This window comes from Silurus aristotelis (assembly GCF_946808225.1).
Source record: "Silurus aristotelis genome assembly, chromosome: 29".
Taxonomy (NCBI): domain Eukaryota; kingdom Metazoa; phylum Chordata; class Actinopteri; order Siluriformes; family Siluridae; genus Silurus; species Silurus aristotelis.
In genome coordinates, this window is record NC_139602.1 from 9,512,630 (window position 1) to 9,535,251 (window position 22,622).

Below are 22,622 nucleotides of genomic sequence, written 5' to 3' on the forward strand. Positions count from 1 at the left end.
TTTAGTGCTATTAACCTGATGCTGTTAATTAAAACCTTACTTTACAAAGCTCAGTCCAGTCTTTGGCGCATTCTTGGCGGAATCCAGCGGTAAAGGCTCCGAGGTAAGCAATTACACCAGCAGATATCAGAACGTCCCCTATCAAATTATCATAAGTGTTCTGAAGATCATCTGCAGCTTTGGACCACCTAAATAACACAAGAAAATACCTCTGATCAGTTGTGGACGAAGTACACAAACCATGTAGTTGAGTTAAAGTAGATCCACTCAGTAAAATGTGACTCCAGTAAAAGTAAAAAAGTCCCTTTAAACTTTCACTTGAGTAAAAGTACTAAGGTTTTTGCCTTTAAATGTATGTAAGAATCCAAAGTACTACGATTTATTATGACTATAATGTTCCTATGATCATTTTTGTCACAAGACTCTTTACCTAATCACCTCAGTTTATGTGAAAAGACTCGAATGTGACTCTCAGCACACTGATCTATTAATAGAATGATATTAATAAATCAAAAATTTATTGATTTCTATTACAATAATCATGAGCCCACTTAACTGCTTAAAAATAAGCGTGTAAATAAGATCACGTGTTTTTTGTTGAGTTCGAGTCTGGAGTTTCTTCATAATTTTTTCCTCTCTAAATCTTCTGCTTGCTGTTGAACTGATGCTGACATGTATGGTGATGATAAGTAGATACACCAAGTGCCAATCAAAACCAATTCAAAATAGAGCGAGCGCTCGACCCTGATTGGTGGCTTGACCAGTTAGGTTTTTATCCGCTCATAAATAAAAGGAAACGACTAACCCAAACGAAAAAGTACAGCTACGTGAAAAAGCTACTTAAGTACAGTAACAAATTAAATTTACTACGTTACTGTCGACCACTGCCTCTGATAATTGGATATTGGAGTCTCGAATGAAACGTTTTCGAACGTTTTCGAAATGCGCAAATAGTACACTGACCTTGTCTTTTCTCCTCCTAAGCCTCCGATCAGCTTTTCAGCTCTCTCAAGCTTACGGGCACAAAGATCCACCTGGAATTCTAGCTGAGCCTTCTCCTCGGTTTTCTCCTCAAATGTCTTCTGCAGAGAAGCCAAGCGGTCCTCCACTTCTTTCAGCTCTGCTCTCTTTTGATTCAGCAGGGACATCGTAGCGGCCAGTGACCCCTCTGCCACAGCCAGATTAGCCTTTTTAGGCGCCACAACCTATAGATACATTTATAACAACATTACTAAGAGTTTCTTCCAGGATCTTATTTTAAAACATATCGTGTAAATGACCTGGGTAGTAAAGTAAAAACATGAATTGAAGACAGAACCAACATGTAAAAGCAATTTTTTGTCACAATAAAAGCACCTACTTAAAACTAAGGATGAAACCAGACGAACCTAAAGGCATCAGTTAGGCTTAATTAGGTAATTCACAAACACCCACCTTTGCCACTCTGTCATAAACCTCCATGGCAGTAATCCATTTGCACAGACCCTCAGCTGCAGAAGAAGCTTTGACCACTTTGTTGGGGTCAAAATCAGGGTTGGTCATATACTCGCTGCGGATCTTCTGCATGACTGGTACCTGTGGTATTTGAGATACAGTATATATATACGGTTTATAAAATATAGCACCAAATCCTGACAGTCACGATCATACATATAATATATACCTACAGGAATATTGTCTTTGTCATATTCTCTCAGGTCCCTGAGGAAATTCATGTCACCCAGCAGCTTCTTACTGGGACCCCAGTAGTCTTCGACCTGTAGATAAGGAGGATGATATGTGGTTAACAAAGTGAATCAGCAGGTGATCAGGTTTAAAATCGGATTTGATTCAATCCATTAGTTCACCTTCTTTCCTGTTCCGGTAGGGTCCGGGATTCTCTCAGGCTTGATGTCCTTCATGACACACACTGCTGCCATAACAAGCTTCACTCCAGATGGAGGATTTTTCATAGACTTTACAATTGTAATGTCCGCAGGCTAAAATAATAAAAAAATATACATAAAATGTACATAATAACAATCGTCATGATTTACTGTATTGCTAGTGTTTTGGTGAGATCTCAGTAGAACGCTAACTTAGATACCTTCAGAGTATCAAGAGCAGAAAGTGCGGCCTCCATCGCGGGAATGGCCTCGGCAAGGTCACTCTCACACTCGTTTTTTAGGGCCTGTGCTTCGTTTGCTTTTAGAGTAGCCGCCTCCTCGTCCACACGCACCACTTTACTCTTAGCCTCCACTTGCACTGACTCGACCTCGATCACCTGTAACGCCGCACCAATTTTAACATGTGGAAGTTAAAAAAAACAAAACCCAGAAAAAACATACACACAAAAAAAGGATTCTTGTTATGTATTAAATTGTGGCTTTAGTTTATAGTTTTACCTTCATTATTTTTATGTTCTCAATCTTGGCCTGTTCCAGTTTGGGCTGAAGCTCCACAAGCTCCTTCTTCATTTCTCCCACCTAATGAAGTGCCAAATAGTCAGTCATTTTCTTGACAGCAAAACCAATACTCCAAGTAACTAAAATTTTAAAAAGCATAATTAAATGTGGGAAAAAAAAAATGAAAATACACAGTTTAAAAAATACCTGTGACTCAGCAAATGCAAGTTTGTCCAATCCATCGGTGTACCTCTTTTTTGCCTTCATCACAGTGTCCTGTTTCTGCGTAAGAAGCTGTCTGAACGCAGCTATCAGCTCCAAGTAGGAAGTAGGAGTCACATAATTATGACGCCCAAGCTCAGACAAAAACCTTGAAATATCAAATCGATTAAATGAGTACAAGAGTAAGCTCAGTATAAAAAACATGAACATCCCTGTTAAATGTATGTCCGTTGTTGCGTACCTTTTGGACAGCTCGCTGGCAGACGTATGGAACGTTTTGCAGATTAGCATAACTTCCATCCGTTCGTAGTCACTCATCTCTAGAGTCTCCAAGAACTTGTTAGCAACTCGCTCTAATGCCTCTTCTGGCCATGGCTATAGGAGAACAAACATTAAAAATTGCCAAACCTATATATATGCTGTGTACTATATAGGATGCTGTATTCCATGATATATTTTTCACCTGGAACCAGTTGATTGTGCAGCAGTTGATAAGAGATGGGAACTGCCTCAGGCGGTTTCTAAAGGAGTCTCCGATAGGACTGAATGCCACCACTATGTGCAAGTTCTGTTTGCAGCGGTTTACAAAGAAGGCGAACAGAGCCAGTGGGCTGAACTCTAACTTCTTATTTCCAGCTTGGGCTAAGGGCCGCACCGCCTGAGATACAATCAAAAGGTTGCAAGGAATTCATTAGAGCGAGATTCCTAATGCTTCATATCCAACTCATTCAAAAAAATTTTACATGATAAATCACCTCCATAATCTCCTGCTTCTCGTCCATAGCAAATATGTTTGGAACCTCGCCGGTGTTTAACAAACTGTCCAGGTCTTCTAAAAAGGACTCCTCTTTGATCTGAGCATCTGTAAGTAGGAACACTGTCCTCTGGCCATGCACGCCTGCTTTTTTCATCAAAGCCTGAAAACGGGACAAACGGATCTTATTTATTGACTGAATGTAATAATCACACCGAATGATCTCGCTTGACGTAAATCACATGTTACCTTAAGGTCGTCTCTCCACTCGTTCATGCCATAGTTCTTGGAGATCTCCGGCTGGAACAAGGTCATGCCAGACATGAAGGTGGCCAGCCTGGTGATGGATTGACGACCACTGCCACCAACTCCCACCAGCAGGGCATTTCCTCCAGGCTGCTTAAGCACACGACTGATCCTGGACAAGTGCTCTAGGACGTAGCTGCCACCAACAGTACAGGTGTTTATGTTTATGTCTTTTTAAACCATTCAAATCTATATTCACTGTATTTGTGGTGACTGCATGACTACGAGGTGGTATCAAAAGGTTTAAAGAGTAGTATTGTAACACGCCAACAGATGGCAGCACAAGGCTGTTCGCACAGTCACAGGGAGCACCGACCTTTATAAGTCTGTTTTGTGTCCTTACTTTTATAAAAAATTTTCATGTTGATATATAAAATAGTATTTACCGAAAGATGACCAGGTTCATACGGTTCTTGTGTGTCTGGTTGTATTCTGCCAGGCAGGACTCCACCACCTCACTGAAGCTCTCCATGTTGGGAACCTCTGCATATAATCTGTCTTCAGGATCCACATCAGGGGTCATATAGTCTCCAAACAACAAGCTCCTCATGTCCTCTTCACACAGCTAGAGTTTGAATATAACACACAACATGCTCCCAGTTAATAGTTTTATATGATTTTAGTAACCTGCTCCCAAATCACCTACCTACTTGATACTTACAGCTTTGTTGTTAGATTTGAGGTGTTCGAAGACTGTGTCAAAGTTTTCTTTAAAATGATCTTTTACAATGGTGTTCATTAGTCCGTAGAGCCAGGCTTGGTCCTGGTTGTCCACCAATCGATCGTAAAAGACTCTAAACACCTCATGAACAAACAGGCGAATCAAGGTGTGCTTGCTCTCCAGAGATTCCTTCTTCAGCAGCAGGCAGCCCTGCACTACACGTGAGAAATCTCTCAGGTTGAACGTGTAGTGAGATTTGGCCGGAGTCGGAAGGAGGGTTTGCATTGCTTTTTGATAAACCTGTTCGTATCACGGACAAAAAAAAAGTGATATGTTAGCTGAATCAACGGAGCATTCTCGCTCTGCAGACGACCGGAACCTCGAATGACAATCGTATGATTTACCTCCAGGGTCGCAGAAACGATCTGGTTGCCGAGGGAGTAGCATTCAGTCGGGAAATTGTTGTTGCGGTAGCAAAATGCGACCACGTTCGAAAATATTCGCGTCATTGTCTCGTTGCTAAACGCATTGATACTGCAAATGTTGAAGTGGCGCAGGAAACGAGAGGTCACCGCGTTCCTTCCACCACCAGGTGGACCCATAGCTGCGATCAGTTGCAGATCAATCAAAGTGATTTTGGTGGTGTCTTTTAGGTCATACCTGAAAGATCAGCACAATTTAAACATAGTAAAACTTTCTTCTGTTAAAGAATCCAACCAAAGAAGGATAATTTCCCAAACCTACCAGTTCCCATGGTCGAAATACTGACGAAGCAGCTCGATTGGAGGCTGCGCACCAAACACTTCCATAGCTGGCATGTTCATATCGTCCACAAAAATAACGCATTTCTTTCCCATCGGAGGTCCAAATACTCCCTTTCTTCTCTTATCCAGCCTGGACATGATTATGTTCTAAAAAAGAGGAAATATTGCACCGTTTATGTTTTCCGAAGTAATCAACATGGCAGAAAAACAATAAGATTAAAAGATAAAGACTAAAGATATTTCAAGCTAATTTGCCCTTGCATTTACCTGAGACTGGTTAGCGCTAGTGCGAGCTGAAAAGTTAATAAAGAATGGAAGGTAGAGGTCCTTGTCCAGGTTGTTCATCAGTTTTTCCTTCACGTAAACAGACTTTCCAGTGCCAGTGGGACCAACAAAAAGAAGAGGCCTACATATAATCACAGAAATGTCAGATTAAAAATATTTTAATTAATGTGCAAGCTTTAAATACGTAAAAATCGCATACAGTAGATAATATATTGAAAAGTCAAATCAAGTCAAGTAGGCTGTATTGTGATTTCAATCATATATACAGTGGTACCAGTCACCAGCATATATATATATATAATATTTAATCGCATGATCGTCAGTTAACTCGTGATTAATTGCAATTAATTCGCACATTATTTCTGTTCTAAATGTGCATTAAATTAATACTTTTCAAGTTTTTCTACTATAATCAATATGGGAATGGACAAATATCGATGCTTTACGCAAATGTATGTTTATTATTAGTGAAACCAAACTTAACATAGAGCATGAAGACAAAATATTCTTGTAAAAGTTTTAAAGGAATTATTGTGTTTTATATGATGTAAATCATCAGGACACTAATCGAAACTTTTGCTGTGTTTCCACACAGACGGTTTTTATTCCCGGACTTGTGCATCATGGCGTATTTTAGTGTTTGATTTGAGACTTGGCGCATCAATAAAACAAATGTTTAGTGATTAAAAATAATTTATATCTAAGTAAAGGAAGGACGTTTTGAATAAATGTGTGTTGTGTAGAAGGTTTTGATTACGCCTCTTTTTATATATATATATATATATATATATATATATATATATATATATATATATATATATATATATATATACAGATACACACATACTTTTATATATATTGTCAAAATATATTATCAATATATTTTTGTAGAACCACACACTTACGTTCCATAATTAATGCAGCGGTCCATTAAGTACGTGTAGCGCACAGTGTCGATTGTAGGAACAATGATGTCTTGCACGTTGGTGTTCTTGTTCCCTAACGTGACATCCTTTATTATTTCATTCCAATGAATCCATCTCCCTTTCCCTTTGAACTGAAAATTGGCACAAAAAGAGATCAGGGTCGTGCGCCGAAGAGACATTGAGGTGTCTCAGAGCAATAATTAAGATACAGCAGTAATTTCATTACCCACCTCGTAATAATAGTCATAAACAAGACCCTTATCATCGAAAGGGCATTCCCATTTTGATACAGCTGCAGGGATGGGGTGCTCTGATTTTCCCTTGATGATTTCCCTCAGAAACATATCAAACTTTTCACGACTGTCGCCATCACAGCTTCCACCAACAGACCACACCAAAGAAAACGCAAAGGCACCCTGTGTGAACAATATATGTAGTGATTTAAAGATATTTTACTATAATTTCAGATAAAATAGTGACATTAATCACAAGTTACAAACGATTACTTGCCATGATCCATGTACGAATATTCTTGTTTCCAGGATCTTCATTTACAGGTTCTGTGAGAAGCATTTCTACGAGTCGTGTAAGAGACACTACCGTATTGCTGTTAGTGGTGGGGACTACCTCCTGTAGCAGAAACAGATGATCAGAGATGGTTCAATGAGCAATAATTTGCAATGATCAATGTAATTCTGCAGTAAAATACAGTGTTCAGCGAAAATACACATACATACCTTACAGCTTTTCCTTAAAATATTATGCGATGGAGGGATCAACCAATTAAATAGCTCCAGCAGCAGGGTGGAATTCTCCTGGCTCTGAAGAGGCTGGGGTAGAGTTTTTACCCAGGAGGACACCAGAGGAAGCCATCCCAGCTGAGAGGGTTCCATATAGATCATTCCACAACGACTCACTGTGGCTGGCTGAAACAGAAAGTCAGTACAACTAGTGTAACATTATACTCTAACCTGGTCACCAAATCCAATCTTAATTTTAATGGTCAAGAGATTAGTATTCCAGTCATCTTACCGAGGCCTGTGATAAGTCCATCGCCTCGAAAATCAGACTCATTTGATTAGACATCTGGATAATTTCTCCGCTCATGAGACAAAGCTGCAAGACAAATATGAATTTGTTACCTGATGATACAATGGCCACACAATTAAACCAAGGTGGAATCAAAAAAGTTTCAAGACTAGTTTTGTAATACGCCAACAGATGGCAGCACAACGGGATAAAGGGATAGTTCACCCTCCCAATTAATGACAATTCTGTCATCATTTACTCACACTTCTTTCTTTCTTCTGTTTGACCACAGTTTTCACTGTTCTTTTACTTTTTTACTCATTTTGGTGAACATTCTCAATAGCATTCATATCCTACTGTTTTAAATACTACAGCGCCCTCTGCTGGTTGAAGAATTAACATCCTAATATGAACGCAGCCTTTTCATTTTCCAGGGAACAAACTGACATGGTCCTGCAGGCTGTAGTTAAAGATAAAGATTTAAAGCTCACGTGGGATGCCAGTTGGCCATCCCCGGTCTGAAAAATAGTGTGTAAATGTAGATAAATAAAGTACTTTCTTGTAAACGGATCTAGTCTTGAAATGTTTAAATGGCACCTCATTTACACACACCATCAAACCAATTGCAATATAGTTCTATATTAGATGAAATTAATTCCAGAATAAAAGCTTACCTTTTTGTTGTCATCCAGCACAGTGTTCATGCTCTCAATCCAAAGTGTGTCAATTGGTCCATCAAACACCACCCACTTCCTGTCTGGGGTCTCTGAGGAAGCAAACTCCCGGAACGTATTTGCCACAATGCCGTCTGTCCACTGGAAAAGAATAATGAAATAATTATAATAACAAGACGAATTCAAGAATCGTAACCAATTTGGCAGATAGACACTCACCTCATGTGATACTGGGTCAAACTGACCAAAAAGCTGGCCCATTGTAATGGACTTCGGGTTGACAGTAAGATACTGGACTCTCTCCTCTTCATTGTAGCCCTTCGCATTCATAAGTGTTAGCGTGTCGGCTAAAACATGGAGTACTTTGGTTTTGCCAGCAAAAGGTTCACCAACAAGCATGAACCTAAAAATAAACGACTGTTTATAAAAGGCTAGGATATAGCGGAATGCTAAATTTGGGTAAATCTACGATGAGCCTATTTGCTGCTTTGCGAAACAATGTACACCTACCCATGTCGTACGATCATCATCTCATAAGTCTGGATAAGTTTATCCAGGAAAATTTGCACAGGCTGGACATTGTGGGTTTCGCAGCATTCATTAGCACAAGCGAGTAGAAGCTAAAACATAAAGGAATGATTACGAAAATGTTAAGACACGTACAATATTACAATTTACACAAACACTATTAGACCTCAAATACTAATAAGATAAATACTCACCTGATAGTCGGCTACGGGCAGAGAAATTCCAGGGAAGAGATCACTTGTAATTCCATTGAAGAGATGTATATCATGGGAAAGAAACTTGGGCTCGTTCACATCTTTGATGGATCGTAGAAGCTAACAGGACAAAAATAAACAGGAAGAAGAAAACATTAGTTTTGAACCGAGTAATAAGGGATAACGATTTAAATATATTACGAATATTGTTCTTACGAGAATATCTTCATTTTCATCTGGAAATTTGAGTTTGAGGTTCCCTGCGGCCACCAGTACTGCTTTCACAGCTCTCATTCCATAATCATAATGAAACTGGGAGGACAACTGCTCCGAGCACAACCTGTATGTCATTACTATCTTTACTGAAAGCGGTTTGGCGTTTAAGAAGCCGTAAGAATACAGAGAGATCTCTGCGATCAGAGCATAGTTAGGTACCATCATTGCCACTGTTCTAAACAAAACCTAGAAAAACACAGAACAGAGTAATAGCATTTATACATAATAATACACACAAAAATAACAGTCAGAAAAAATCAATTGAGCAATCAGAGAGGGGGAAAAAAAAAGAAAACCACTCAGGTTCTTACTTTGAGGTTATCAGGAAGCTCTGATCTTCCTGCATATCCAGGGTTCATGGTGATGGCGACAAAGCAATTGGGATTGAGACGAAGCTCAGTACCCTCGAAATCAAAAACCTCCATACTTGTCTCAATAGCTCTTTGAATGCACAAGATCTGCTGCGCCACCACGGAAAGCACCTCCAGCTCGATACGGTTAAACTCATCAAAACATGCCCATGCTCCTGAGGATGCCAGTCCCTTAAAGAACTGCAACAACATGACAAATCAAAGAGATTATTCACTCCCTTCTAGAGATCCTGACCATTAATTCTGAGGGCATCTAATTTTACCTTCCCCATGGCTAAGTAGTCAAGTCCATCGGAACAGTTGAACACCACGCACTGCACAGCGAGGGCTTTGGCCAAGTCTTTAGTGGTCTCAGTCTTTCCTGTTCCTGCAGGGCCTTCTGGAGCACCACCCAGATTTAGATAAAATGCTCCAATCTGCAAGAAAGATAGTAAACAACCATTAATCGAATGTTGATTTTGCCTGTTTGGTCGATATTTTTCTTTCTTTCAACAAAATGGCTAAATGATCAGAGAGGTTGGTGCTGGTGTTCAGGTTTACCAAAGTTCTGTAACATCGGTCTGTTAAAGGTGTGATCACCAAACGAGGCGAATTTCCCAAATACTCATAAGCATACTTGACGTCACAGTTCACGATGCAGACACGAACGTTGTCGTTTGTCCAGTAGTAACGTAGCTGTGCTAACCATTGAAAGTCTGTCTCAGAGGAAACGCCTGAACAAATAAAATAAGTAAGAACCATAAGAATGTTACAAGGAATAGAGGTGAAAAGAGTAATAAAATATTCTACTCAAACGAATGTACTGTTACTTTGATGAATTTTTACTTAGGTACAGGTAAAGTTGCCGGACCATATTTAAAACCATATTAACAAATGTAAATAAACAACCTTGCTGGATCATTTCCATCACCACATCACGGGCATGCACATCTATAGTGACCAGTGCCCCTAGAGTGGTACGAGTCTGTTTGGACAGTTTTCCTCTGACAAGCTCGACGATGTCATTCAGCTGGCTTTGTAGCTGGTCATAATAGTTCTGCAGACCCTGCCAACGAAAACAAAACAAAACACAACAGTATAACATCTGTATCTCAAAAATACAGCTATGGGTATGGCTTGTGTTTGACACCATAAGTATTTACTTACGTTGAGTCCACTCTTGATAGCGTCATGTACTTCTAGAGTCCAGTATATCTGAGAGGTACAGAGCACCACCTGACCAGGCCATTCGCAGACCCACTTACTCCTGGTGGACTCTGGGTAAGCCTGTGGGGCAATATACAAAGGTTAGAAGCTAGTACAGTACTTTGAAAAGCGGTGAAGATAACGTTACAAAATGTATTCAAATGTGCAGTGTTGCTTTATACATGATTTGACATACAGTCTCATTCAAAAGTATTGGAACAGCATATTTTTTTCGTCAAATCCACTATTCACACCAGACATACCCAGGCATCATGTTATGGCCACCTGCCTAAAATTGTGTTAGTCCCCCTTTTGCTGCCAAAACAGTCCCGACCTGTCGAGCTCTAACAGCATTAACTTCTTCAGCAATTTGAGCTACTGGAGCTCATCTGTTGGAGGAGCTCCGGGAAATGTTCACTGGCTGCCTAATATATGCCACTCATGATACAGGTGCCATCATGAAGAGATAATCAGTGTTATTCACTTCACCGCTCGTAATGTTATAACGTCATAATGTTATGTTAGGCGTAAGCTGTCTACATTAATCCTTAAGATACCAACACAATAACACACCCAGCAATATCGTTATATGCTGATAGTTATCGCTAAAAATTATAATTATTATTATTTTATTTTTTGTCAATATCACACAACCCGTACCTGACAACCCGATCTACTGTTTCAAATTCGCTTTCTGATCTCAAACCCAAATATCTAATTTCATTATAAAGGAAAAATCCAAACAAATGGCCTTTCCGAACCATTATTTTTGGAGTATAAACCCTCGAGACTTTGTCTTGACTATGAAAGAGCAGAATACAATTGTGTTGATTTTCTCACCAGTTTTGCGCGGCTGATTACATCCCTAACACTACGCAGCATCAGATCTTCCACCTGCACAAGCCACCTCTCCACTGCTCCTCGTGCCTCTGAAGTGGAGATAAGCTCGATTAGGCCCACTCGCTCACCCTCACTACTATACATGGCCTGGATATCCAAGTTGGGCAGGAAATCCAGTTTGGCAATGCCCTCGAAGCACTTCTTGAGGTGAGGCTGTACACGCAGAGGATCCTTGGTTTCAGAGAGGATCTCCAACATTTCGTCATTAGACAGGAAGAAAAATCTGAGGGGGTTAAAGAAAAATGGCAGTATAGTAAAAAAAAAAAAAGCAATAAAGCTTGAAAAGACGCGATTTTGCACGAACTTTACAAATATCGCAGAACGATCCTGATACCGTGGAAAGAATAGTCGTTTCTTCTCAAGGTATGCATTCAGTCCCTTCATAATTTTATCAAGAAGGTCATTTGATTCCTTGAGCTTCTCAAGTAAGCCGGGGAGTGAAGTTGCTGCTAAAACCTGCAACACACGAGATCATTGTGCAAAAGTTTAAAAGTATGTTCAAAGACTTAAATCTGTTGGAGATAAAACAAGCCGATGTTATTTTGCGCTGCCGGCGTGTTACCGTTTACCTTTGAGTCTTTTTCGCAGTGTTTCATAACTTCCCTCCAGTGTTTGTCCACGATCTGAAATTGGCGTCCCTCTTCAGGCATCTGCTGCATGATATCCTGCGAGCTGAAGATGGGCTCCAAGTAGAGCCACTGGGCCTGTACCTTCAGCCACTCATCTATAGTGTCCTGGATATTGATCAAACGCCCCTCCCAGGCCTAAGCAGCAACAGTGAGCAATATTTAATACATAAAGAATCTTGACAATTTTCATAACCTTGCACCAATACATAATGCAAAGGTCATTTTCCAAACAAAAACTAGGATAAATTACCCTGATCTCCACTTCAAAAGGTTTGATAAATGGGGAACTCCTCATGGTCTGGGTTTTCACTATCTGGTCGTCCAACATGGTCTGAATTTCATCTACTGAAGTAACAATAGACACACCAGACTCCCTGTATGCGACGTAATTAAAAGCCACAACATCCCATGACTCCAGCATAGTCTGCATGGCCTTCTCCAACGAGAATTCCTGGACAAGAATGACTGTATCAATAATGGATCTTTAAAAGAATAGCATAAAATACTTAAATCGTTTACTTTAAAGTTAAGATGAGAAACATTTTGTATGGCAACGCCAGATTATGGCCCTGCCATTTCTTCAGTGGTTTACTTTGCTGGCTGCAGTACTGATGGTCTCAAGCTGCTCCAGGTAAGCAGTGAAGTTCTTTTTTAAGACTTTACTCAGTGTGGTCTCTGGACCGGGCGACATGTCATATTTCATAATCGCTGACATCTGCTCCCAGTGTCGCGATCTCATTCCAGGATTACACAGGATGGACACTGTTGGGATGTTCTCCTGTGAACAGAAATGTGTCATCCTATGCTTTGCTAGTTAAAATAAATATTAGAGGTACGAGATCTTTGGGACAAGAAATAGAAAAAAAAACATTCGCATGCACCTTGAAATGGCTGATTTGCGTGATGACATTGTTGCAGATTGCAGCATTGGGACTTTCCTGTTTTTCTTCTACTTGTTTTTCTTCTTCTTCTTCTTCTCCAGGCTTCTTTGCAGCTGCTTTCTCTTGCTCAGCCTTCTTCTGTTTCTGCAGGAAGAACTTCAGACTCTTGTAGATTTCTTGGGAAAACTCATCCACCTCTGCCTCTATGCGTTCACCATTCAAATCCAAGAAGGGACCATTCATCCATCTAAACATGATCAGCGATAAAAGAAAAGACACGCATTGAGTTAGACAAAGCAGTTCAGTCCATAGCGAGTTGAAAATCAAAACGCTGCATCCTCTTATTAAAAAAACCCGAAGTAAAACAATGATAATTGAACAAACTTCTCCTGCGTGGTCTGCCATCTTAGTACAAGTCCAAACAGCTTGTTATATGGCTCAAGGTTCTCCTTGATCACATCAATCTCTGGATAAACAGTAAGGTCCCAGTTGTACAGAGTCTCTTCTTTGTTGATGAAGACAATTGCCTCATCGGCATCCTGAACCCTTTTCACCACTTTTTTGACATCTTTCACATACTGAATAAATAGAAAATAAAGTGTCATCATCATTCAAGGAGCTCTGATGATAGATAATCTAATTTGTAGAAGATAATGTGTTTTTTTTTTTTTACCTGATGCATCATATCCAGGTCAAAGCAATGAACAAACTCCTCAATCCTTTTGATAAGTTTATCAAGCTCCAGCAACAACTTCTCTCTCCTGCCCAGCAGCTCCTGCTGACCTTTCTGCTTGGCTTTCTCCAAGATCTATAACACAGGACCAAAACAACTTTGAGTGGGGCTGAATCCCAAAGCTTACAATACATACTTAGACTGAATCTGAGATGTGGCTCAATGAGGATGGGCGAACGTTACCTCAGCACTTTGATCGAAAATTGGAAGAATATTTTGTGGCCACATCAGGACGGTTGAATGAAGCTTTAGGTCTTCTACATCAAATATGTGTACATCCAGCAGGTAATTCAATCTATTATGCGCTTCCTGAACAAAATATCCATTCTTCCTGTTAGTAATTTTGTGGCCATAATATGTGTAGACTGAGATTAAATGAACGTTAAGTGCTCACCTTTATCTTAATGCCAAGCTCTTCAAGTCCTATGGTCTTAACCTGCTCAATATACTCGATCATCTCGGTCATTTCTTCTGATGTGGTCGGAGTTTTTAAAGATTTCTCCTTAATGATCTCAAACTCTTCACAGATTCTTAATAAAAAAAAAAAATAAAAATCCTCAGGCGTCCTGGTAAACCGAATACAAAAATCGATTAATTAATTTGAGGAGGAGAAACAAAGAAATGAAGTCTTACTGAAGACAGTGTTCACGGTTTGCGCTGATCAGTCGCTCCACAAGGATTGTAGAAAAAGTGTGTGCTTTATTTGACAGCCCTTGATTGAGTTCGTTGCATTTCAAGCAGATCATGTCAAAATGAGCCACGGAGTCGAGGTTAGAAAGCTCTTTGGAGAGTGCACGGAATGACTCGACTTGCTAAAGATAAAACAGCACAGTCAGATGTACTGCAACACATTGCACATGAAGGTACTGTAAATCAAGCCGTGTTAAGCAGTCATTTACCTCAGTATACTGTTCGAAACTGTGCTGTTCCTCCATAAATATCTCGACCTGATCCTGCGCACTCCCGTTTATTAGCCAATCGTAGTTTTCAGCTACAGAAAACAGATTTATTCGAAGGGGGGGGGGGGGGGGGGATTAACAAGCAGGTCATTATGAACATCATTATAATATACAGAAGATAAAAAAAAAAAAAACGTTTTGCATATTTTTTTTTTATTATATATTTGGTATTAAAATTAAGATAAAAATAAATAAATGCAATGAGCTCACAATAATTCTGGAAGTATTTCATGGGTGCCTGTAGGTTTTCATGAACTGCGTTCCTCACTGTAGTCTCTGCCCATGTGATAATGTTCTCTGGCACTTTAGCATCAACCACTGTCCTATTTTCCTCATCAATCCAGGACTGAACAGTCGGGACTTTCTGTAAAATGATGACATGATAACATGATCTGTTTGAATACCACCGTTCTTACTCGGTGGTGGACAGTAACAAAGTAAATGTAATTCTTTTTACATTTTTGTGCTTGAGTAGGTTTTTCATGTATCTGAACCTTATTTTAAAGTCAAATATCTCAGTGGGGACTCAACTACATTTTGCAAAATCAGTCGTTCCCTTTTTATTTATGAGTGGATTAAAAACCTAACTGGTCAAGCCACCAATCAGGGTGGAGCGCTCGCTCTGTTTTGAACTGGGTTTGATTGGCGCTTGGTGTATCTACTTATCAGTTCAACAGCAAGCAGAACATTTAGAGAGGAATAAATGATGAAGAAACTCCAGACTCGAACTCAACACAACACACGTGACCTCATTTACACCGTTATTTCTAAGTAGATATGTGGGCTCATGATAATTGTAATAGAAATCAATCAAATTTTGACTCATTAATATCATTCTATTAGTGGATCAGTGTGCTGAGAGTCACATTCGAGTCTTTTCACATAAACTGAGGTGATTAAGTGAAGAGTCTTGTGACAAAAATGATCATAGGAACATTCTAGTTGTAACAAATCATAGCACTTTGGATACTTAAGTTCAGTTGAAAGAAAAAACTTTTGTACTTTTACTCAAGTGAAAGTTTAAATGGACACTTTTAATGGAGTCACATTCTATCTTGTGTATTTCTACTTTAACTACAACTACATTGTTTGTGTACTTTATCCACCACTGCATAAACTAGAAATGAGCTAAAACTTTATTCTAGAGGAATCCAGATACCGTAATTTCCGTAATAAGCCGCACCCACTGAATTTTACAAATATTTTTGTTTTGAACATAAATAAGCCGCACCTGTCTATAAGCCGTCTACACTAATGTACTTTACACAGGCTTTAACGAAAGACACGTTACACACAGTGTAACGGGTGAAATATGTTGTCCTTTAGGAGCATAGCGGTATTTTGGAAATAGCATGCCAGAAGTGAGCTCTCCCTTCACCCAGACTCAACACGTTACAACGGCTTGTATCTAAACAGTAGCCGACCAAGAAAGTCATTGTTCACTGTCTTCCTCCTTCCTTTCGTAACTATTTTTCTCGGGAGTTTAACTTTTAGCATCGTCGTGCGTTTAAAAATCACCTGATGGAAGTTTTTTCTCCGGATGCCGTGCAACTTAGAACACAGGTGAGGTGCGTTTTTTCGTTTCCGTTCGGAAATTTCATTGGTCTAATGTTATGGGGTTCAGTTTTTTTGCTTGAAGTTTGTGAAACCGGGAAAAACCCAGGAAAAATTCATAAATTAGCCCCTTCGTTGTTTAAGCCGGTTCAAAACTTAGGAAAAAAGTAGTGGCTTATATTCCGAAAAATACGGTACTCATTAGGTTATAAAGCAATTGCATTGTACAAAATAAGGATTATGTACAAAAAAATAATAAAAATTTAATTAAATAAAAATTAATTAAAAAATTATACACATTTGTGACATTTATGTGCAATTGATAACAATGTAAGGCAGGCAAAGTTCATCAAAGACATCCTTTACACACCTGCAAAGTGTGGTTGATTGAGCTGAGAATTTCTAAGACAGCCTCCTCCAGCTCCTGAAAGCTGGGAGAGAAGGCCATCTTTTCATCATCAAATATCAACGCCATCGTAAAGAGGGGAAGCTCCTGCTTGTTAAGTGGTCCAAACAAGCTGACGAAAGCCTCCATGCTTCTTTTAATCAGAGCCTTCAGCTACAAAAATGAAGAATAACTGCCAGTTATATCTCATCCAGGTGTGACCACCACTGAGGTATCAATAACATGTTGATGGCTTCCTAGACTCACTTGGTTGGAGAGAAGTGTTGCAACACAGTTATAAAAGGCATCCAGCTTTTCTTCTTTGATTCGTTGGATTGTGGACTTGCTGGTGAGCAACTGAATAATCCTCGGGAACCAGGTTTTCATAAGCTTCTGCTCAACCCTCTGACACTCCACAGACACTTTGTTCTTCAATTGCTCACAGTCTACAGGCCCGATGGACCTTTACATCAGAATAACACAAATGAAAGGTTAACAAATAAACAGCTTAAATGGGACAGCAACATTTTCCAATAAATCTTAACAAAACGTTCTGAAAGAAAAGACGGTTTAACGTTAGATTTGATGTTTTGATGTGCCTGGTGAAATGCTTTTCATGGATAGGCCCAGCGTGACACTAACACATGTAATAGTAAAGGCTACTTTAAAAAAAAATTTGTCAGAGCCCAAACTTCTTTACTTTAACTTGTGTGAAAAAGTGTAGTCAGTACTTCAACTTTTACCAGTCTTTTAAAACTACTTCTACTTGAGTGAAGGATGTGTGTAGTTTTTGCCTTTTCTGGATAGCATAAATCCAGAGGTGTTCTTTTTGTTCTTGACTTGCTCATCATTCTTGGCAAATCCATTTCCTCTTTTTTACACAGTTTGCAACGTGATAGTAAGGCAAAGTCATTACTGCGCTTTTTTCTCATTTTTAAAATTGGTGTCATTTGATGTTATCGATTTAGAACTTGATATTTCAATAAATGAGACATTTTCCAACTTGAATTTCAATCGGAATCGCATTTGCCACATAAGTACTCGGTTTGGCTGATTTTCCAGGTCTTTTATGGATACCACGATAGACCAAAAAACTTATAGGGAATTGTTTTTATAAAATTATATGTTGAAATAATTACATTTATAAATAAAAATATAATTATTAATTATAAAATAAAGTAGAATGTTAATACAGTACAGAAAGTAACGAATGCGGCGACGTGTATCTTCAGCCCCGCCCCCCTTTTGACGCCATAGGACACTTCGACCAATAAACAAGCAGAGAATCTACGCATAGGCAAAATTCTCGCTACATTCTTGCAAATGTTTTCTGTGCGAGTTTAAAGCGTGTGGGAGGAGGATTTACGGCTTAAACAATAAAAGAAATGCTTGTTTATAAACACGGGAATTACTGTATTTCATTATCATATTTTTGGGGTGTTGTGAGTCAGTACCTGCAGCCTGAGAGGTCTATCAGAAGCATCTGAGAGAATGTTACGTGACAGATCTCCAAAACGATTTTCATCGCTGGGTGTAGGATGTGCAAGTTCTCTTCGATCACCTTTCGACTCCTGGTGAAGGTGCCATGCCATGGCCTGCGAAATCAGGAAGTGTAATACTGAAAACGATTCTATTCACTGATATAAATCCGAAAGAATCAATGCATTATTACACTCACTTTTTTGCAGGCGTTGGTAAGAGAACATCAGTACACTCCTGTGACTTCTGAAGGATGTTGTCAACTGAAGAAAAATGGAGTATGTACAATAATAAAAACGATTGGACTACTTATTAAAATGCGTACGGCAAAACTTTTGCTATTTACGTCCATCTGAAGTATGTAGACCCAAATTGACATTATGTTTAGATTTCATTCATTCATTCTTTCATTTTCTCCCGCTTATCCGTAATTCGGGTTGCGGGGGCAGCAGTCTAAGCAGGCCCCCGCCTTTGACTGCTGCCCAATCCTCACCGCACCGTCCCTTACGGTCTCTCCTGCAGGTGGTGAGCCCACGGGAAGGCGGCCCCACGTCACTCCGACGTCACGGACCTTGATATTTCTCTCGTAAGGGACCCCCGGAGCATAGAGGGTTAAGGGCCTTGCTCAAGGGCCCAAGAGTGGCAGCTTGGCGATACCGGGGCTTGAACCCCAGACCTTCCGATCGGCGACCCAGCGCCTTAACCGCTGGAGCCACCACTCCCCCTCATATGTTTAGATTTTTATGTTATTTTCTATTACAAAGCTTGGATCAAACTTCATTTAAGTGATCAGTTAAATCGACTAATAGCTATAATTACTAATAAATCTAACTTTGTTCATGATTTCCTGTGGTATTTTTTTTACATGTGAATTTGAGCATGGTGCTACAGAAGTCCTCTCCAACTTCGTTGCATAATTCCTCCACCAGCTCTACTTTCCCAGGACCTGCACGAAGCTGAGGTGGAATGAGGCACATCATGTTGTCGAGCCACTGCTGCTGAATGGGTACAATCGGTCTACTTTCCACGCACTGCCTTAATAACAGGTAGTTCATCTACAGACATGTAGCATGGAAAAATGTTATCAGGGAGAGAAATAAAAAGCGGGAAACGCTTAGCTGAAAGTCTGCAGTTTACGGTAATAATCAATAAAATCGACATACGTGCTGCTTCCTCGCTTCACTCATCTGAAAAAAAAAAAAGAAAGAAAGAAAAAAGTGTTTGAGAGCAGTAATAAATCATAAGCAGTAATGATAATATATAATGAATATAATGTATTGAAAGAAAATTGTAATACTGCTGCAGGAAGCTCGGGATCAGGTTTTAAATCATCCATTGTAGTTGCGTTTGTTGTTGTAGTTGTTGTAGTTTTTTTGCTGCATTCACAACCCTGAAAAGACAAACGAGAATTAAAATAGCAAGGGCTGTCTATCGTTAGGCGATAATATAATACTGCTTTAACCAGTATAAATAATTTGCACAATCATTTGTATATAATACTATTATTTTACTATATTTTATATTTGTATTAAATATTATTACATTTATTAATATTATTATATTTATTTATTATAATAAATATTTTTTATTCAATGTTATTATTTACATTATTTGTAAATCATTTGTATTACGTCTACGTATTATACGAACGCTGATTATAAATAAAAGATTATATCATTTATAATAAAATGTTGTACAGTATACATTAGATGAACTTATTTCAACCCGGAATTGATCTAAACCCATAGCTAAAACAAAAATCTTAAAAGATAACAAATTAGTCATAATTCATGTAACGTTTAAATGGATTAAATGGAATTAAATTAATTAAATGGAAAGTGTAAATAGTGGTTGGATTGCACAAAGCTTGAAAAAATTCATATACTGTTCATTTAATACCGTGCAAAACAACAGCAAACAACACAAATGTTCATCAAGAGGGAATATACCAGTTCTCATCAACAGGGGGCACTGTCACTACAATATCATACAGCTTGTTATTAAGTCTTATTATGAACATGTCGCTGATTGTTCTCAATTTTGTTTGAGCCTACATACGGGTATTAGTTACAAGATGGCGGCGCTCTAAACCACGGATCGGGGAAGTCATGGCAAGTTTTGTTGGTTTATTTATATTTTAATAACATATAATTAAAACTTAAAATAAACAGCATATTTGGTGTTTTAGGAATATTTTAAAGCTTTTTTTTTTTTTACCATCATTCAGTATTAAACATAGTCCTAGACCAGTCTTAAATTATAAATGATAAAATATAACTCTGTACATATACATAATTTATAATCTGTAATTCTGCTCTGATTGATTATTACCCTGGTCTGTATATTGGTGTATAAATTCAATGACGTGCATACAACGCTTTAGTTACCTTCTATTTAGCAGGTGCAGCAAAAATGAGCACAATCATGAAAATGCCGCATATTAAAGATAATAAATAACCGAAGTCTATGACGACATAGTTTCCGATTTAAAAAAGGGGGCGGGGCGATCGATCGGCGGCGGCGTGGTGGTGGTGTTGGTGGGGGGACAAATATGGATTCTTTATGCAAATGTATGTTTCTTAGTAGTGAAACCAAACTCAACATAGAGCATGAAGACTAAATATTCTTCTAAATGTTTTAAAGTAATTATGGCGTTTTAAATGACGTAAATCATCAGAACACCAAACGAAACCGTTGCTATGTTTCTACACGGACAGTTAATGAGGTGATACCGGATAAACTGTACCTCTTCTAACGTTCATAATCAGAGTATATTTATTTTTGTTAATTAGTTTGATTAAAATTAGACATTTCGAGCTTCCTATTTATAGATTTATTATGTCTGTGAGACAAATATTTCTCTTGGGTACCGACTAATGTGAAGGGCTACCAGTTTGATACACACTTCTGAAATAAAAAATTTGCTCAATTTACCTTTAATTATATGTTATTATTAATAATAATGATATTTATTAATCCAACAATCCAATTTCTTTGCTCATATGCCATTTTATAAAAAATAATCTTAAACTTTAAATAACTTCTAATATTTTGTTCTCCATAAAAATATCTCCAGTCAAACACCAGACGTCTCACAGCTTCATCATGCAGCTCTTCAGAACCTCTCCCTCAGTAAATAACCGGCTGATGTGACTCTGATTTCTCCTCTGTTTTCACACCAGCTTCACTTTGTGATTTTGCTCTGGTGAAAAACATCTGCTGAAATGTCAGATTCTTCTTTAACTCTTCTACTTTCTGTATCTTCTGCTCTGCATTCAGGTTTTTCAGCTTCTCCTGATGTTTTGTCTCGTAGTTCTGTCTTAGATTCAATTCCTTAATTACAGCCACATTCGCTCCACACATAATACACACGTGTTTACCGCAGTGTCAGTAAACATCTACTCAGAATCCCATCGGTTTTAAAAGGCTCTGTTTTCAGAATCAACTTTTCTCTTCGCCACTGTGAGGCGCTGTTTCACAATAACTGTACAATAGGGTTAAAAACATCAAGAGAAGCTCCACTTGATTGACGCTGGAATGTTCCCAGCTAGTCTAGTGTTCGGTAAGGCAGCTGAAGCGCTGCATTATGGGATCTGTAGTTTGTGTTCAGCTCTTCATATCGCCAGGACATTAATAACAATATTAATAGATCTTTAAAAAATCATCTCGCGGGCCGGATATAATTGTACGTCGGGCCGGATTTGACACTGAGTTTGACACCCCTGATCTATGTGAAGACACTGATCATGTTAATGATTTCTCACAATAATTTTTAACAAAGATTTAACAAGGTAGAAAACAGCTATTTTTTAGAAAAGGCGACTCATGTGGTCCTTGCGGGCGGTGACCCCTGGCCACGTTGGTTACCCCTGATTTACACTTTACCGCACTACACTGTTACCATGCTGTTTTTTGCACCTTTGACTGTATTTTATTACACTATACTGTTATTATACTATACTGTTTACATGCTGTCTTTTGCACCTCTTGACTGCTGCTGTTTTTTTGCACTACACTGTATCTGTTTATATTCACTCCCGGGTATAGTTTTTACAGTTCTCCTGGCACAGTACTGTATATTCAGAGTATACAGTTGGTTTACTAGTCGGTGCTATCTCAGGTTTTGTGTCTTGTCTTGTGTTGTCTGTCTGCACTGTCTGTCTATACTCTTTTTCATCTGCACTGTTTGCACTAGGTTGCACTCGATGCACTTTATGTAGCTTGTGTTGTGTTGTAGCTCTATGTTGTTGTTTAGTGTAGCACCAGGGTTCTGGAGGAACGTTGTCTCGTTTTTACTGTGTACTGTGTACCATTGTGTATAGTAATAATGACAATAAAAGCCTCTTGACTTGACTTGACCTGACTTAATTGCCAGGTGTGTGCAACATGGCGGATTTTGGTGCTGATTTGAGACATGGCGCATTAATAAAAAACAAATGATTACTAATAATTTGTCGTAGAGAGAGAGAGCGCGTGTTGGAGGCTGGGGGATTTTCGAGTCTCGAGCTCATACCACAATTTTTTGCTTGCGTAACAAAGCAAA

General features: G+C 38.9%; 1 protein-coding gene across 1 annotated transcript in view; it reads right to left on the minus strand.

Moving 5' to 3' along the window:
- The window catches only part of LOC310722751 (dynein axonemal heavy chain 12-like), a 28,098-nt gene extending 7,290 nt beyond the window's left edge, over positions 1-20,808 (minus strand). The window contains exons 1-53 of the mRNA XM_083535441.1: positions 20,467-20,808; positions 19,377-19,469; positions 19,243-19,266; positions 18,945-19,134; positions 18,279-18,342; positions 18,055-18,195; positions 16,868-17,063; positions 16,586-16,774; positions 14,872-15,025; positions 14,602-14,693; positions 14,336-14,514; positions 14,097-14,232; positions 13,886-14,011; positions 13,643-13,777; positions 13,354-13,547; positions 12,970-13,216; positions 12,681-12,866; positions 12,339-12,539; positions 12,029-12,223; positions 11,794-11,915; positions 11,400-11,682; positions 10,521-10,640; positions 10,263-10,419; positions 9,915-10,087; positions 9,638-9,790; positions 9,315-9,554; positions 8,944-9,189; positions 8,728-8,847; positions 8,516-8,625; positions 8,225-8,408; positions 8,006-8,146; positions 7,335-7,418; positions 7,040-7,228; positions 6,813-6,932; positions 6,533-6,718; positions 6,282-6,433; positions 5,359-5,497; positions 5,072-5,238; positions 4,732-4,987; positions 4,328-4,627; positions 4,053-4,231; positions 3,610-3,802; positions 3,362-3,523; positions 3,070-3,264; positions 2,848-2,981; positions 2,592-2,754; positions 2,385-2,465; positions 2,087-2,263; positions 1,848-1,979; positions 1,668-1,757; positions 1,435-1,575; positions 964-1,205; positions 41-188 (exon numbers count right to left, since the gene is read on the minus strand). Of these exons, the coding sequence (XP_083391567.1) occupies positions 41-188; positions 964-1,205; positions 1,435-1,575; positions 1,668-1,757; positions 1,848-1,979; positions 2,087-2,263; positions 2,385-2,465; positions 2,592-2,754; positions 2,848-2,981; positions 3,070-3,264; positions 3,362-3,523; positions 3,610-3,802; positions 4,053-4,231; positions 4,328-4,627; positions 4,732-4,987; positions 5,072-5,238; positions 5,359-5,497; positions 6,282-6,433; positions 6,533-6,718; positions 6,813-6,932; positions 7,040-7,228; positions 7,335-7,418; positions 8,006-8,146; positions 8,225-8,408; positions 8,516-8,625; positions 8,728-8,847; positions 8,944-9,189; positions 9,315-9,554; positions 9,638-9,790; positions 9,915-10,087; positions 10,263-10,419; positions 10,521-10,640; positions 11,400-11,682; positions 11,794-11,915; positions 12,029-12,223; positions 12,339-12,539; positions 12,681-12,866; positions 12,970-13,216; positions 13,354-13,547; positions 13,643-13,777; positions 13,886-14,011; positions 14,097-14,232; positions 14,336-14,514; positions 14,602-14,693; positions 14,872-15,025; positions 16,586-16,774; positions 16,868-17,063; positions 18,055-18,195; positions 18,279-18,342; positions 18,945-19,134; positions 19,243-19,266; positions 19,377-19,415 (8,367 nt within the window). The 5' untranslated portion in view covers positions 19,416-19,469; positions 20,467-20,808. The remainder of the gene's footprint in view (positions 1-40; positions 189-963; positions 1,206-1,434; positions 1,576-1,667; positions 1,758-1,847; positions 1,980-2,086; positions 2,264-2,384; positions 2,466-2,591; positions 2,755-2,847; positions 2,982-3,069; positions 3,265-3,361; positions 3,524-3,609; positions 3,803-4,052; positions 4,232-4,327; positions 4,628-4,731; positions 4,988-5,071; positions 5,239-5,358; positions 5,498-6,281; positions 6,434-6,532; positions 6,719-6,812; positions 6,933-7,039; positions 7,229-7,334; positions 7,419-8,005; positions 8,147-8,224; positions 8,409-8,515; positions 8,626-8,727; positions 8,848-8,943; positions 9,190-9,314; positions 9,555-9,637; positions 9,791-9,914; positions 10,088-10,262; positions 10,420-10,520; positions 10,641-11,399; positions 11,683-11,793; positions 11,916-12,028; positions 12,224-12,338; positions 12,540-12,680; positions 12,867-12,969; positions 13,217-13,353; positions 13,548-13,642; positions 13,778-13,885; positions 14,012-14,096; positions 14,233-14,335; positions 14,515-14,601; positions 14,694-14,871; positions 15,026-16,585; positions 16,775-16,867; positions 17,064-18,054; positions 18,196-18,278; positions 18,343-18,944; positions 19,135-19,242; positions 19,267-19,376; positions 19,470-20,466) is intronic.
- Between the last annotated feature and the right edge of the window lie 1,814 nt (positions 20,809-22,622).